This window comes from Dama dama, chromosome 24, assembly GCF_033118175.1.
Source record: "Dama dama isolate Ldn47 chromosome 24, ASM3311817v1, whole genome shotgun sequence".
Lineage (NCBI taxonomy): Eukaryota > Metazoa > Chordata > Mammalia > Artiodactyla > Cervidae > Dama > Dama dama.
The window spans coordinates 47,915,560-47,931,222 of NC_083704.1; the positions used below are offsets into that span (position 1 = coordinate 47,915,560).

At 35.3% G+C, this 15,663-nt stretch overlaps 1 protein-coding gene across 2 annotated transcripts in view; it reads left to right on the top strand.

Moving 5' to 3' along the window:
- The window catches only part of DENND6A (DENN domain containing 6A), a 48,376-nt gene that overhangs the window by 17,358 nt on the left and 15,355 nt on the right, over positions 1-15,663 (top strand). Inside the window, exons 4-10 of one of the 2 annotated variants that reach the window (XM_061128312.1) lie at positions 6,378-6,490; positions 8,740-8,820; positions 9,955-10,060; positions 10,648-10,727; positions 11,798-11,860; positions 12,661-12,716; positions 15,254-15,376. In XM_061128312.1, the coding sequence (XP_060984295.1) occupies positions 6,378-6,490; positions 8,740-8,820; positions 9,955-10,060; positions 10,648-10,727; positions 11,798-11,860; positions 12,661-12,716; positions 15,254-15,376 (622 nt within the window). The remainder of the gene's footprint in view (positions 1-6,377; positions 6,491-8,739; positions 8,821-9,954; positions 10,061-10,647; positions 10,728-11,797; positions 11,861-12,660; positions 12,717-15,253; positions 15,377-15,663) is intronic. The other variant, XM_061128313.1, reaches the window with a different exon arrangement.

Sequence of the window (15,663 nt, forward strand, 5' to 3'; positions counted from 1 at the left end):
TGACTCAACTCTTTGCATGAGGTGGCCGAAGTATTGGAGTTTCAGCTTCAGTATCAGTCCTTCCAATGAGCACCCAGGACTGATCTCCTTTAGGATGGACTGGTTGGATCTCCTTGCAGTCCAAGGGACTCTCAAGAGTCTTCTCCAACACCACAGTTCAAAAGCATCAATTTTTCAGCGCTCAGCTTTCTTCACAGTCCAACTCTCACATTCATACATGACCACTGGAAAAACCATAGCCTTGACCAGATGGATCTTTGTTGGCAAAGTAATGTCTCTGCTTTTTAATATGCTATCTAGGTTGGTCATAACTTTCCTCTCTACATGTGCATAAAAACTAAGACGTTAATTGGATAGTCTTCTTTTGTAGTTTTGTAGTTAGTCTCTGTATGAGTCATTTTCTTATTGGAAGGTAAACTCAAGTGTAAATATGTGAAAATGAGAATTTGTTCAGGGAATTCTCTGGTGGTCCAGTGGTTAGGACTCCATGGGGCCAAAAAGAAGAATGTGTTGGGTATGTTAGGCATTTGAATGACCTATGTATGTTTTGTAATGCCTTTTTATAGGCTGCACATCAAATGAAGTATTCGAAGTATGGTTGGTGCTTAGAAGTAAAGTTGACAAAAGATCTTAAAAATCAGCGCCTTGCCATCTTAACAGATGAATATTAATCTAGACAGCAAGAGACTCTGCATTTTGTACATATTTGAGATCGCTCTTCTCAACTGTGATTGTCCAAATAGTTTGTTTCACTTCTGCGATCATTAAATGGAAGCTGAAGTCAGTACCATGCCAACTTTGGAATGGATTTGGTTTTTCCCAAGATAGCTGTATGGTTGCAGAAGACGGAGTAGAGCAGTCTTTAGGAGAGAATCATAATCCAGCTTTAGTTCCATGGTGCACACTTAGAAAGGAAGCAAAACAGCGTTTAGACTTTATGGTAAATTCTACAGATGACAGAGAACTGGGGATTCTTAATGGGAGGATTTGGCAGTCCACTTCCTCTCCCCACTACCAACACACATATCTTAGATACTGTGACTTTAGAAGAAAGTTTGGTTTGTTTTTAGGTTTCAGTCTTTTGTTCCATTTGAATGGCTTTTGTCTTTAGGAGCCTATGTTTAAAGGATGTTTTCTGTCTGATAAATATTTGTCAGCTACTTTCTCATTATTTACTATTAATATCATTTGGATATATGCATTCCTGAGCCTTAAGTTGTGATGAATACCCAAGGACTATAATCACCATGTTCTAAACACGACCAGAGGGAAAACTCAGCATTAGTAGAGAGTTTCAAGTACAGATGAATCCAAGGGAAAGATTAATCCTTATTCTGGATGGATTAGACGTACAGATAATATTTGTCTCAACAGGTTATTTTTTTTCTCTGTAAACAGCTGGGATATCGTCATGTATTTTACACTTATTTTACACTTAGTGGTGAAAGCAGTGCTCCTCACATTCTCACACTCATCTGTGTTGAAGGACCATTTGGATTTTTAAAAAATTTCCAATCTGTTGTGGACCAGTGCTTTTGCAGAATGCTATATACATGAATTTTTAGAACCATGAAAAGGGGGAAAAACCAAAGAAATACAAAATGAAAGTCCGGATTTGTCATGGATATATCAAATTGCTGTAAGAGTTTCTAAATGTGTACTCTCAATTTGAGTTTTTATTTTGTCATGTGTTGTAACAAGAGTCAGTCTGTGGACTACACTTTGAGAAGCTCTGCTCTAAACTCCTGTTTCTCAGCATTTCCAACTCTCATCACAGAGAGAGTAACTACATAGAGTTGAAGGCCAGGAATGGGGCTCATGCTTAAAGTCTCATGTTTTCTTTTATTAGTCTTACTCTGATCTGTTCTAGAGCTGTTTTCTGCTAAAATAAAAATACTCTGAAGTTGTCTCTTCCCTTTAGGAAAAAATATGTAAGTTTTTTTCTCAAATCTTAGGTAATATTTTTGATACGGGAAAGTGTCTTCTGTTTACCTGTAGCTTTGCAGTCTTGGTTTGATTGGCAGATGTAGAAGATAAAATCACCTGTGCCCTTGATAATTTTAAAATGGGAGGAGAGCTGTTTGTGGCATACCATGTAGCATTTGTATGGGAGTTGCTGAAACTGACAGGACTGGCCCAGAAACCAGTGAGTTCAGCAACTCTTCAGTCAGAGGTGTACTTTTTAAAGGGATTTTTGTTTTTTGAGAGGAGAAGAGAAACTTTTGATTTGCTCCAGTTGGCAGTGAAGTAGCATAAAAAAAAGATTTATGACATACAGTTCACCCTTGAAAATGTACAATTCAGTGATTTTTAGTACAGTCACAGAGTTGTGGAACTGTTATTATCTCAGTCAGTTTTAGAAAATGTTTATCACCCACTTCATGCTCCCTGTCCTCCTCTTCCCCTCCCCCCACCCAGCCCCAAGCGACCACCTGTCTGCTTTCTGTCTCAATGGATTTACCTATTCTGGATATTTCATATTAGTGGAAGTGGTTTTTTGTTTTTGTTTTTTAATAAAGTTTATTAAAGTATAAAGGAGATAGAGAAAGCTTCTGATATAGGCATCAGAAGGGGGCAGAAAGAGTACCCTGGAAGTGGTGTTTTTGAGGTCTATTTTAACTTGCAAGAACCAGTATGATATAATAATGTTCAAGAGTATCAGTTCCAGATTCAGACTTCCTAGGTTCTTCTTACTCTACCATTTAGCAGATTTATTTCTTCGGATGATTATATAAATTTTCTGTGCCTCGGATTCCTCCTGACAAACGGGACTAACAATGGGAACTTACCTGAGAAACATGAAGACCAATTGAGTTAATGTATCTAAAATGTTCATGACAGTGCCTACCACAGAGGGAGCACTCATTGAAATTGGTGCTCAATTCATGCATTGAAAGCTGAGGGTGGGTGGAACCACTTCTGAAGCAGACAAAATAACGACAAAGTTTTGACCTGGAATTCTGTTTGATTTTGCTCCAAACAACTTGTTTGGAAAAGGATGTTGGAGGAAGGCTACAGGAACTTTCTTGGTGTAAAGAACGTCAGATTATTCATTGTTTTCGAGGCTAGTAAAGATTATGTTAGATTAATTAAAGTAGAATTTTCCTCAGGCTTTGGGGGTTTGCTGAGCAAATCTGCCATTTCCTTATTACCTGCTACTTTATCAAGGAAAGGGTTTTTGTTGTTCTTAATCAAGAAGCCATGTAAAGGTATATTTTCTTTGGAGAGTTGCCATTTAAATCTTAAAATTTGTGTAAATTCTTTATTCCTTGATTTTAATAAAGAAAAAGTAATTTCCGTTTACTTTTTCCCGTTTTTTGTAAATAACCAGAAAGCTTTGGTGCACGTTGCATGACTTTTAGGTCTTTTTGGATCTTTATAGGTCTTTCATTTTCTTAGTGAATATATTGGGTAAGATGCTTGGAATTCAGTAGAATCATAGTTGGTTGTGGAGTTTTATTTTAGAATTATTGAATATAACTGCTGAAAGTGACTTTTGAGATCATGTTATGATGCCTCTTACTTTTGTTGACAAGTCACTTAGGCTAAGTAACCTGTATAAGGCTAATTACTGATGGACCTGGGACTAGCTCCCATTGATCGTGGCTCCTTCTTCCTCAGATTGTAACTTTTCCCTCACGTTCACAGTCATAGTTAACCATCGTTCATGTGTAATCATTATATTTCTTATGTAGGGGTTCACTCTATTATTAAAAATAGGCAAACTGAAAAAAAAATAGGCAAACTGGATGGGTCATACTAACAAGGTAGATTTATTTTTGATGAGGTTGTAGGGTATCAGGATTGCCCCACCCTCCACAGTATCATTTTCTGAAAGGCAAATATAAACAACCTGGTTGCCAATCCGTAATGCCTCTTTTCCTGTCCCATTAATAGTGAAGTCTGGATAGAGAACAAAGGTCTGCCCAGGTAAAGAGTTGATATTCCTTTAGTAACCTTTTGTGTGTGAAGGGACAGACTTCTGAAATATGAAATGGGAACCATTTACCTCCGTTCACAGAGACATTGGCTAAAGCCTTTGTGGCTAACGCCTTTGTGACCTGGTGATCTAGCTTCCTGACCAATTCTGTACAATTTGCAGGTACAGCTGGTCACTGGAAAATTCTTACAGCATGCCCATGATTTGGGAATGGAGCTGGGTGGGTAGGGATGAAGGCCTGTGGGAACTTCATTACTTTCTTTCCATAAAGCTCAGCATCCCTTCAGAACCTATACTTCTCTCTTAAAATCCATTGCATTTTCTCTGCTATATCTTGCTAAGTGTCTCAGAGAAATTAGTATGTACTTCTCAGTGGATCTTTCTGTCTTCTAAAGAGAAAAACTGAACCGTCTGTGTATAAATCCGTTGGACTAAAGCAATGCTAGGAGTATTTTCCATTATTTCCGGTCTCATGTGTTTTCCTTATTTTAAACCGTCAGCTGTAACAAGTAAAAAAAACTGAATTGACTCTCTCCAGTTCTCTTTGTTTCTTCCCATCTCCACCAAAGAAATACTAGTTTCTGTAATACATGTAGCTGTATAAACTGAGTTGGTTTTTAAAACACTTAAACGTAATATAAAGTTGGGTTTCCCTGATAGCTCAGTTGGTAAAGAATCTGCCTGCAATGCAGAGACCCTGGTTTGATTCCTGGGTTGGGAAGATCTGCTGGAGAAGGGATCGGCTACTCACTCCAGCATTCTTGAGCTTCCCTTGTAGCTCAGCTGGTAAAGAATCTGCCTGCAATGCAGGAGATGTGGGTTTGATCCCTGGGTTGGGAAGATTCCCTGGAGAAGGAAAGGCTATCCACTCCAGTATTCTGGCCTGGAGAATTGCAAAGAGTCGGACATGACTGAGCAACTTTCACTTTCCCTTCTTTTTTGAGAACTTCTTGTGCTAAAGAAATAGAAGTACTTCTGTGTGTAATGCTAATATACTAATAATAGAAGTACTTCTGTATGTAATAATAGTAAGAAACTCTTGAGCACATTCTGTATTTAATATAATCTTATTAGTTCTAAATACAGTAACTAGGAAGAATCTGAATGACAAACTACTTCTTGTGTCTTTTACTTTTTAGAGCATTTACAGTTTTTTGTAATTATTGCCTGACAAGGTAATGTTTTAAGAGGTTTGCTAAAATGATTAAAGTTTTAAAGCTTTATTTATAATTGAAATAATTTAAATGGGAAGTCTATTACTTGAACCTTCCTGAGTCTGCTATGTCTTTTTTTTTTTTTTTTTTAATTCTCATTGTGAAATATAAAACTCACACAAGGTCAAGACATAGAACTTTGCCAATACCACAGAAGTTGTCTCATGTCCCTTCCCAAACACTATTTCCTTCCCCCTCTCCTAAGGTAACCACTATCCTTGATTCTTTTTTTATTAAAACATTGTAATGTAATTTTAATAATTTACACTCCATTTACAGTTATTGCAAAATATTGACTGTATTCCCTTTAATGTACAATAATCATTATAGCCTATCTCACATCCAGTAGTTTATATCCCCCACCTTCCCAATGCCTCTATCCCCCCTCACACCCCCCCACTGGTAACCAACCATTAGTCCTCTGTATCTGCAAGTCTGCTTTATTTTGTTAGTTTTGCTTACAGTTTTTTTTTTTTCCCCTTCACATAGAAAGGATATCATACAGTATATGTCTTTCTGTCTGACTTACTTCACTCAGCGTAAAGCCCTCCAAGTCCATCCATGTTGCTGCAAATGGCAACTCATTCTTTTTTTCTGGCTAATATTCTATTGTGTATATATGTGTGTGCGTGGGTGTGTCACATCATCTTTATCTGTTCATGTGTTGGTGGACACTTAGATTGCACCCATACCTTGGCGTGTAAATGATGCAGCTCTGCACACTGGGATGCATGTAGCTTTGCAGATCACTAGACTGATTCTTACAGTGTCAGGTTTCTTGCTTTTCCTTGTAGTTTTATCATCCAGCTGTACATTCCGAAACACTATAGTTTGCCTGCTTTTTAAAACAAAAACAACTATATAAATGGATTTGAACAATTTGTGTTCTTCTGTGTTTAGTTTCTTTTGCCCATTATTATGTTTGTGAGTCAACATTACATGCACACAGTTTTCAAAAAGTTTTAATTACATGGAGAAAACAGAATAGGAAAAACAGTAGAGGGACATAAGATGTTTGTTTTACTAATGACTTTGCCTCTAACTAGAAAAGATGGGTTTGAGCAAATCACGGAAACTGTCAGGGTCTCCTTTTTCTTCTCTAAAACATGATAGAATGGGTTTCAATAATTGATAGGACCTCTTTAGCTCTAAAATATAGTGAAACTGGATAACTGATGTTATACTGTGCTGTCCTTAATTTCTTTCATTTTTGTTTTCATTAGGTTGTCTTGGAGATACCCAGTTTTGTTTTAGATTTCGACAGTCTTCTGGGAGGAGGGTGTCACTGCATTGTCTCCTGGATCAATTTGACAAAGATTTACCAGTTTACTTAAAGGTTGGAAAAGTAGTAATAGAATAATGTCCATGTGAGAGGAAACTTTAGAACTGAGTTACCGCTTACAGCATTCGGAAATACTGTGCTTTTGTTTTCTTACTGTATTATACTGCTGGATTTCCTATGTGAGTCTAATTCATTGGGATTTAGTACGTGAGTGAAAGAGAGTTTTTAAAGTTATTGTTCTTAAAACGTATTATAGGCTGATTCATGTCAATGTATGACAAAACCCACTGCAATGTTGTGAAGTAATTAGCCTCCAACTAATAAAAATAAATGAAAAAAAAAATTAAAAAAAACATATTATAACACCATTGTGAATAGTAGAAATTAGAATGTTGAGGTAATTTTCTTTCACTTGTTAATAGCTTTTTGTTTAGATGTGGAAGCAGGGTGAATATCACCCAGAGTTAAAGATTCCCTAGGTAATCCCTATGGGCTTTACAGTACAATTATAGTTGTCTCTTTTTGATTTTTAAATGAGCTTTGGTTTACAGTTATTGTCTGCTAAAAACAATGTTAATAATTCAGGTGATTCCAGAGTGTGGAATTTCTGTGTGGTACAGTAGTTCACACTTTAACTGCATGAAGAATCATTCTATCTGGATGTCCTACTAGCACAGCCAATAAGAACTTGACATCTTTTCCCTCAAATAAATATTTACAGCTTACCTTCCGTGTTCTACCAATGACCCTAATCTTCTTCCAGTAAACAAAGCCTTTGAAAAAAAAAATGTCTTTAAAATCCTTTAAAATGTCTCTTATAGCCATCTCATCCTTTCCATGACCTTGGCTATCACTACAAACATATTCTTTCAGCTGCTGATAGCTTTTTTATCTTCTTGGTATTGTATCAATAAGCGTATATTATCTTACTAATGAGATTCACAGGTGGCTCAGAGGGAAAGAATCCACCTACCAATGCAGAAGACAGTTTGATCCCCAGGTCAGGAACATCTCCTAGGTGAGGAACCCACTCCAGTATTTTTGCTGGGACAGTCCCATGTACAGAGGAGCAGGGGGTGCTGCAGTCCATGGGGTCACAGAGTCAGAAGCGACTGAACACGCACATCTTATTAATCCTCCCTATATTGTTCTGAGAGAGTTCCTTTTGCAAACTTGAGGGCTACTGAGAATTACAAAATTTCCCCAAAGACACCCATCTCCTCTCTTTTTCAGTGCAATATATTGTATACAGTGTTCCTAGCTAAAGTGTACATAATATATTACATAAAACAAATCTAAAATGATTACCTATTGCTTAATGAATAAAGAGCTAATGATAGTATTGTTTCCTGGTTCTCACTTTTTAGGCCTTCCAAGATAAAACTTTACCTTTTGAGTTTCCAGCTTAATCTTCTTTCTATACATGTGTCATATTTTAGCTAAATTGAACTATAGCTTTTCCCTGAGGTAGCTTGTGTTTTTTTGTCATTCAGAAACATCTGCCTCTGTGAAATCTTTACTGATCACCATAAGCGGGTAATCTCTTCCCCCTTGGCAGAGGGGAAAGAAAACTACTTTGTGCTTTTTTCATGGTACCTGCCCTCCTTTTACCTAATAGTCATTTTTGTACTTTTCCTCTCTCTCTTAGTTTGTGATCTTCTTAAGGAACTATGTCTTAGGCATCATTTTATCTTCTCTAACACAATGCCTTATTCAAAGTAGGTGGTCAATAAATATTTGTTTAAAGAATAACAAGGAACTGGGCCAGAGTTTATTCCATTAGGATATAAAAACTTGGCAAGTTTTTTTGGAATGTAATTGCCTTTCAAATTGTATGTTGATAAACATTCCAGTGTTTCATTATTATTGGGTGAAAAATATAACAGTATATATAAGATTCAGATTAGTGTTTAATTCCTTTTAATTTCTCTCTTGAAATTTTGTATTAGAATACCTCAAAAATTGTAGGCAGATTTTTAAAACATTAAGTGTACTATTGGGGAAAGCAGAATTTGATTATTTTCAACTCTGTTAACTACCACAGATATAATATAAACATTAAGCTGTAGAAGATAAATCTGTATGTTAGCTTTGTACATTAAGCTATAATTATTTCATCTTTGGGCAAGTTAGCAGGTTTCTATCTGTCAGTTATTACCATGATTGTTGTTTACATTGGTGGAAAAGTATAACTAGCTTTTTGTGTACACCTCATATCTCAGTTTGAGTTTATAAAGGAACTTGCCATTAATAGTAAAGAGTTGATATATATGTATGTTTTTAATTTGTCACTTCTTTCATAGAAAGATCCTGCCTATTTTTATGGATATGTGTATTTTCGACAAGTTCGAGATAAAACTCTAAAAAGAGGCTATTTTCAGAAGGTAATTTTCATATATATTAGTGGAAACATTTTTACATTGTAGTTAGAAGAATAGAAATTATTAGAATGAACAGTCTTTAAAGTTTCATACTTCATCTTTAAACATACTGGAATTTATATTTTATATTTTTTTTTTTGGATTGTAGACATCTGCCCTTAAATTTTTAACTGCTATTGAATTTTGCCTTTCTGCTATCTATGTGCTAGATTCCTGACAGTAAGTTACAGTTACTGTATGAAACTGTCAAAACTCAGAAGAATCTGTTTAATTTTCACATTTTAGAGTAAGTGAAAGAATGAACAGATTGTGATATAGTTACAATGAATAAAAGTCTGCAGTATGTTTTTTCGAAGCGCCGCTAAATATACTTGACCAACCTCTTAGGCATTACTGCTCCCACTCTAAATGTATAATTTTTTTGTTTCTATATATATATGTGTATATATATATATCAGTTAGTTTCTATCTATCTATCTATCTATCTATATGTATATATATATATCAGTTAGTTCCAGTTTGATCCCAGCCTACAGGGACACACTGTTACCTACTGTAACTAGAACATGCCCTGGCCATGTATTGATGCTTGATGGAAAGGTGAAAAGTAATTTTCAAGAAAAATAGATTTAAAAAAAAAATCAACATAATCCATATCTGAAGTGATCACAGAATATAAAGTGACAATTTTTAAGAATGTGGCTAAAGCCATTGAGCCCTAAAATATAACAGTCATAGGTTTTAGTTTGAAACAGCATCATCATTTGCATTTTCTTTATTAGGAAGAGTTTATCTGGCTAATTCCTGATATTGCTTTGCTGACAAAAATAGTAGCTAGGCTTTGAAATTATCCATGATATTGATTTGTTTATAGGAAATTCTTTTTCCTGGAGAGCAGAAAAATCTGTGACTATGTGTTTATGTAGTAATAAGTAAAATGTAGTAATAAGGTTAAACTTCAGTGTTCTGCCCCTCTGGTTTTATATTCCTTTTAACTATCTACTGTCAACGCCTTTTTATTTTAAAATCCATACTTTTTGCTGAATTTGGCTTGTTAGTAATTGATTGCATAAGAAATTACAAACTTAAATTATAGTCATAGGGAAATTAAACATACTGTTTTTTTTCCCCTTCCAGTCCTTGGTTTTGATCAGCAAGCTACCTTATATTCATTTTTTTCACACTGTGCTCAAGCAGATAGCACCAGAATATTTTGAGAAGAATGAACCTTATTTGGAAGCAGGTAAGTTAAACACTGAATGAGTTATGTTCCTCTATAAAGGAGTTTTAAAATTTTTACTGGAAATGAGTGAAAAAAAATCAGTTAAGAATTTTGAGGGCTATGTGATGGAGAGATGTCAAACTATGCTTCTGGCATATTTACCTACAAACAACAAAGATGCTATTTTTTGTTATCTCCTTTTGAAATACAGATGATGCTTATTTTTTGGATAATGAACAAATACTGAGTTGCCAATTCTGATACTTACAGTACTATTAAACAGAAACCCTATGTCACTTGATACAGAAAGAAGACTTCTGCTAGGTTGTGTGCTTTTGTAGCTGATTTTAGTAGTAATAAATAAGAAAACTTCTTTTAAAACCTTTTAGTGTCAAAGCATGTGTTAGCCAATTTATATCCTAGAACGTTGGTGTGTATCTTGTGAAATGTAAGTTATTTCAGTACTTTTGCCATTTATCTTCCATCCTTCCCAGTGTCTTTTTTCTGCCATATAGAAAGCAAAAAGTGGAGTTCTAATTTCTAATGTTCCATTTTTAATATTTTAGTATTTCCACTTATACTAAAGAAATATTTTACTATATTTTCAGCTTGTAATGATGTTGATCGATGGCCTGCACCAGTGCCAGGGAAAACATTATACCTGCCTATTATGGGGGTAGTAATGAAGGTAATGATAGCCTGTATTTCATTTGTCTCTTTTTTTAAAGAACTGTAGGAAGTTCACACATGCATTTTGCTTTTTAACTTCCTAATAACATTCAGTCCTATTGCTGCTTTCACTTCTTTGTCATTGATGTAAGGAATTGCAGAGATACCACAGTTTATCCTGCTGCACAAAACTGTTTGTTACACAACTCCGCAGCTCACAGTCCTGTTTTCATCCTGTCGGGTGTGAGGATGGTGGTGTTATTCTTATGTAATACTTGTGAATGTGAATGCCGCCTCCTGGAATTGTACAGCTTCCTGGTCCTCCAGAGATGGATGGTATCGCAGAGCACTTGTAGAATTGAGTGTGAGTTAGTAAAATTTAAAAGAAATTAGGAAAGCCATTGATTCTCAGTCTTATGAAATCGTTTTCATGGGTCATTTCAGGCTAACATGTCCGTCTCTGGGTGTTGTTCTCTGGGAAGCTGTGTTTTGTTTTTAATGTAATGAATTAACATTTTGTTCTCAAGGTTTGTGTAAGTGTGCGCTAAGTGCTTTTGCAATTCATTTTCAAGTTGGACTTATTTTTGGCAATGTTCTCTCTTTAAATGTCCTCATTTCTGTACAATTTCTGTTCTGTTTTTCTCCCCCTCCTAAATAAGCAAAAGTTGCTCTTGGCTGAGAGTTCTCATGGTTCCCTGTGAGATAGATCCCGTAGTTTGGCAAGCTTGAGAGGGTGTGTTTGGGTGTGTGTATATTAATGAAGCGAAGACTGGAACAATAAGCAGGAAGCGGTATGTAGTTGATGTTCTTTTCTGTTTTTCAGCACATTTGCTTCTCAGTGGGTTAGTGATTTCTGTGTGTGTGGGAATGTGGAGACCTTGGTTCACTTACCTTCTGCTGTGACTGAAAATATATACAACTTTTATTTTGAATCTGACCTAAGTGTTTTGTTTTCATGGCTTTTTAGGCATTGCTGAGTATACCTTTCAGCTACAGGATAGACTGAGTGCTTCCGATCCCTCCTTGTAGTGGCTGCTGTATAAAAAAAGGTCATTCTTTTGTAGCCAGAGTTATTTTCTTCTCTTTCAGGTCCGGATTCCCACATGTCACGACAAGCCTGGTACAACTCAAATAGTGCAGTTAACTCAGCAGGTAGTATGGTACTGCGGTAGAATAAGCCAGCATATATATAGTCTCTTTAGCAGAAATTTTCAACTAGCAAATTTAGAATTTCTTAGATTTATGTTACATTTCTGAATATCACTGAAATATCCCATTAAATAATTTTTAGTGAATTGATAATAAACTTCCTAATGTTGCTCTGATTTTTGTTGTTGTTGTTCTTTCTCTGGTAGACACTGGAGAACTCAGAATTTATACTGTAATTGTGAGGACAAGGAAAAAACTATCTATTGAAAAAGATTAAACAAGGTTTGATTCTAACAAAACCTCTAATCTTAGAAGAATGGTCAACAGACTTCTGTTTTGAGGAAACTTAATCAAAAGGATTCTGTAGTTATGATTGCCTTTCATTTTCCCCACAGTTACATTTGTTTGTGGGTGGGGATAAATTTTTCATTTGAAATTATTTAACTGGTATATTAGCACTTCCATTGTTCTTTGAATTAAATAAAAATGGAGAGCAATAGGAAAACTAATTTTGCCTGTTGTATGTATCAACTAGTATTATGGAAGTATTTCATACAGTTGAGAATTAATCTGACATCTGACTATGGGATTAATGCTTTATCTGTGGAATCTGTGTAATTCTTGACCTTCTGCTGTGTTGGGGGAGACTGATAACACCCATTCTCTTTGTGGCTGCTTCTGGAGGAAGAGAATCCTAAAAGACAGAGAGGGCAACATGTCTTACTGATCATGAGTTAGATTTTAAAAACCAGTTTCTGTAAATTTCAGTGACATCTTGTCTATTTGTCTTTTTTATCTCTTAGGGAGATGCTCATATATCTGTTATTTTACCTACTGTTCATGAAGTGGATCTTTTCAGGTAAAGAATAAAAAATTTTGTTAACTTCCTTGTCTCATTTGCTTTATGATATTGTTATTAATTTCTTTAGAAAATGAATGTTCCTATATCAAATGTGGGAAAAATTGGAAAAAACAGTCATTATGTTTCACATGTTGTAAATCAATGATTCATTCCTGACTGCACATCATTTGCTTTGACTCCTAGGAAAATTTGTATATGGACAGGGTATTACATGGTAGAAACAAATTATTTTTTGTTTGGTTGGGTGTGAGAATAGTAAATGATATTTTTTTTCCCAGGGATGGCTTTTTTGGGGGACTTGCCAGGTGGATTGGGAGCATAAAGCATGATTCTCCAGAATGGGAATATAAAAGTGGTACTAAAGAAAGATTTTAGCATTTTAGACATTTAGCTCTGTCATTTTCCTACAGAGCCCTCACTATAGTAATTAACACTGCAGTTAATTTAATGCGTACCACCAGTGTCTATTAGAGGTTTCCTCTCTTGAATATTTAATACTTATCTCCCTCTCAATAAAAACTACTTGGTATAACAGATATTACTAGTACAATACAGAGCTTTCAGAGAGTGCTTCATCTTGTAACTTTACTTCTTATCTGTTTGTGCCCTTACTAATAACATATTGAGGGCAGGAGGAGAAGGGGACGACAAAGGATGAGATGGTTGGATGGCATCACCGACTCAATGGACATGGGTTTGGGTGGACTCTGGGAGTTGGTGATGGACCGGGAGGCCTGGTGTGCTGCGGTTCATGGGGTTGCAAAGAGTTGGACACAACTGAGTGACTGAACTGAATAACATATTACTATACTTCAGAGAAGAACTAGTTTGCAACTTTGATGCCTTAAGGGCATCCTGCAATTTAAGTCAGTTGGTCAGATATTTTTCATATAGGTCTTTTCCATTTTTCCTTTGCTTATTTTAAAATTTTATATATATATGTGATATATATATAAATTATTTAAAATTATATATAATTATATACATTATATGTTTTAAAAATTTATAAATTTTATATATTCCACTTTTCTGGAAGCTCATGATTATTTCAAAATTTTATGTATTTATATAAAATTTATACATCTATATAAAATTTGGAAACAATCACAAATTTACAGGAAAGTGGTAAGTACAGTACAGAAAACTTTTTCTTCATAGAACCAATTTATAGTCAGTTGAAGACCTGATGCTGCAATCTTCCCTTAATACTTTAGTGTCTATTTTCTACAAATAAGGACTCAGTGCAGCCATAAACATTGGGAAATTAATAATGATAATACCATCTCCTACTAAGATCACATTCAAATGTCACCAGTTATCACAATAATATCTAGTTCAGAGCTGTCTGTTGCATTCAGTTGTCATGTGTTTTCAGTCTCTCTTAGTCTGGAACATTTCCTCAGTCTTCCTTTCATGCCCTGACATTCTTGTGTATTACAGGACCATTGTTTTACAGGACATCCCTCAGCTTAGGTTTGTCTGGGCTTTACCTGTGATTATCTTCAGGCTCTCTGTCTTTAGTGAGGAGATAACCAAAGCTTGCCTTCTTACTGATAATGCTTACTTTGATCATTTCATTAGTTTGGTGTTCCCCAGCCTTCTCCATCAATAAGTTTTTCCTTTTGTATTGTTTTTATTTTTGTGAGTTTTTTTTTTTTTTTTTTTTGCTTTTCCTTCACATATCTTTTCTTGCCTTTGAGTAGTTAAAATTAACTTTCCCCAACTTCCAGCTCACAAATTTGTTTTTTATTTTTATACTTAAAAGGTACTTGTGTTTTTTTCTCTTTATTTTTCTTTCTTTTGTGTATATGTTTTCAACTAGGTACATCAGTTGTGATTTTTATAAATAGATAAGTAGTTTTCCTCTAATCTACTAGGAAAAATTTTGACCCAGCTAGGAGGAAATTGCTAAATTAGTAAAAGTTACTAGACGTAACTTAGGCTAGGTAATGTACCAGAGTTTTGTTCCTACATGCTTCTATCTAATTCCAGGGCTACTCTAAAAATGTGCAGCATTTCTGTAGGGAGAGGATCTTCCTAGGAAATCATTCTGTTATTTGGCACTAGAACCCCACTCCATTGTGATTTCTTTTCATCCGTCCTTTAATGTTGAAAGCATTGACATTGAAATTAAGTGCATCTAGTAAACATCCTTTAGAAAATTAATTTTTTCTTGTTTCCTTCAGCATACTTAAGAAATTCAAATGTAACAAAGCAATATTAATAAACTAGATATACCGTATGGTATAGTAATTTAATAATTATCTTGTATGCTTTTATTAGCCATTCTGTGTGTCAGTATATTACATTTAATTTTGTAAAAATTGGAATAAAATCACTATATATTTTATGTGGATAAAAGGAACTTATATCTCTATGCATCACCATATTCTGTGTAAACAGATTTGTGTATCAGTTCAAGGTATTCAGAGCTATAAGAGTTGTATCAATATGAAGTTTTTAGAATCACTGTATAGGAACTTAAACCCTGGATGGATAAGTAAGACTGTCTCTTCTGTGTAAACACCTTCCAGGTGTTTCTGCCCAGTTTTCCTTCATAGTCAGATGCTTTGGGAGCTGGTGCTGTTGGGGGAGCCCCTCGTGGTCATGGCACCGTCACCATCAGAGTCTTCAGAGACTGTTTTGGCACTTGTTAAGTGAGTATATTTGGTTCCTGATGGTGATAGTTACAACACTTTACCATCTGTGATTGTTTGCACACTCATTGCATTGATCTACACAATAACCTGTGAGAAGGTAGTACTCGTTATAGCACCGTTTATTCGTGGGAAAATTAATTCAGGCTCCATTAGGGCTGGAACCATGTTTTGTTTTGTTTTTTTTCTGAATAATAGGCACGCTCATTCACTCACATAAAGTTCGCACCTGATATCAGTAGTGCGAATGTTCAGTGTCTAGTAAAAGGCACGTAGTTAGTGAATGA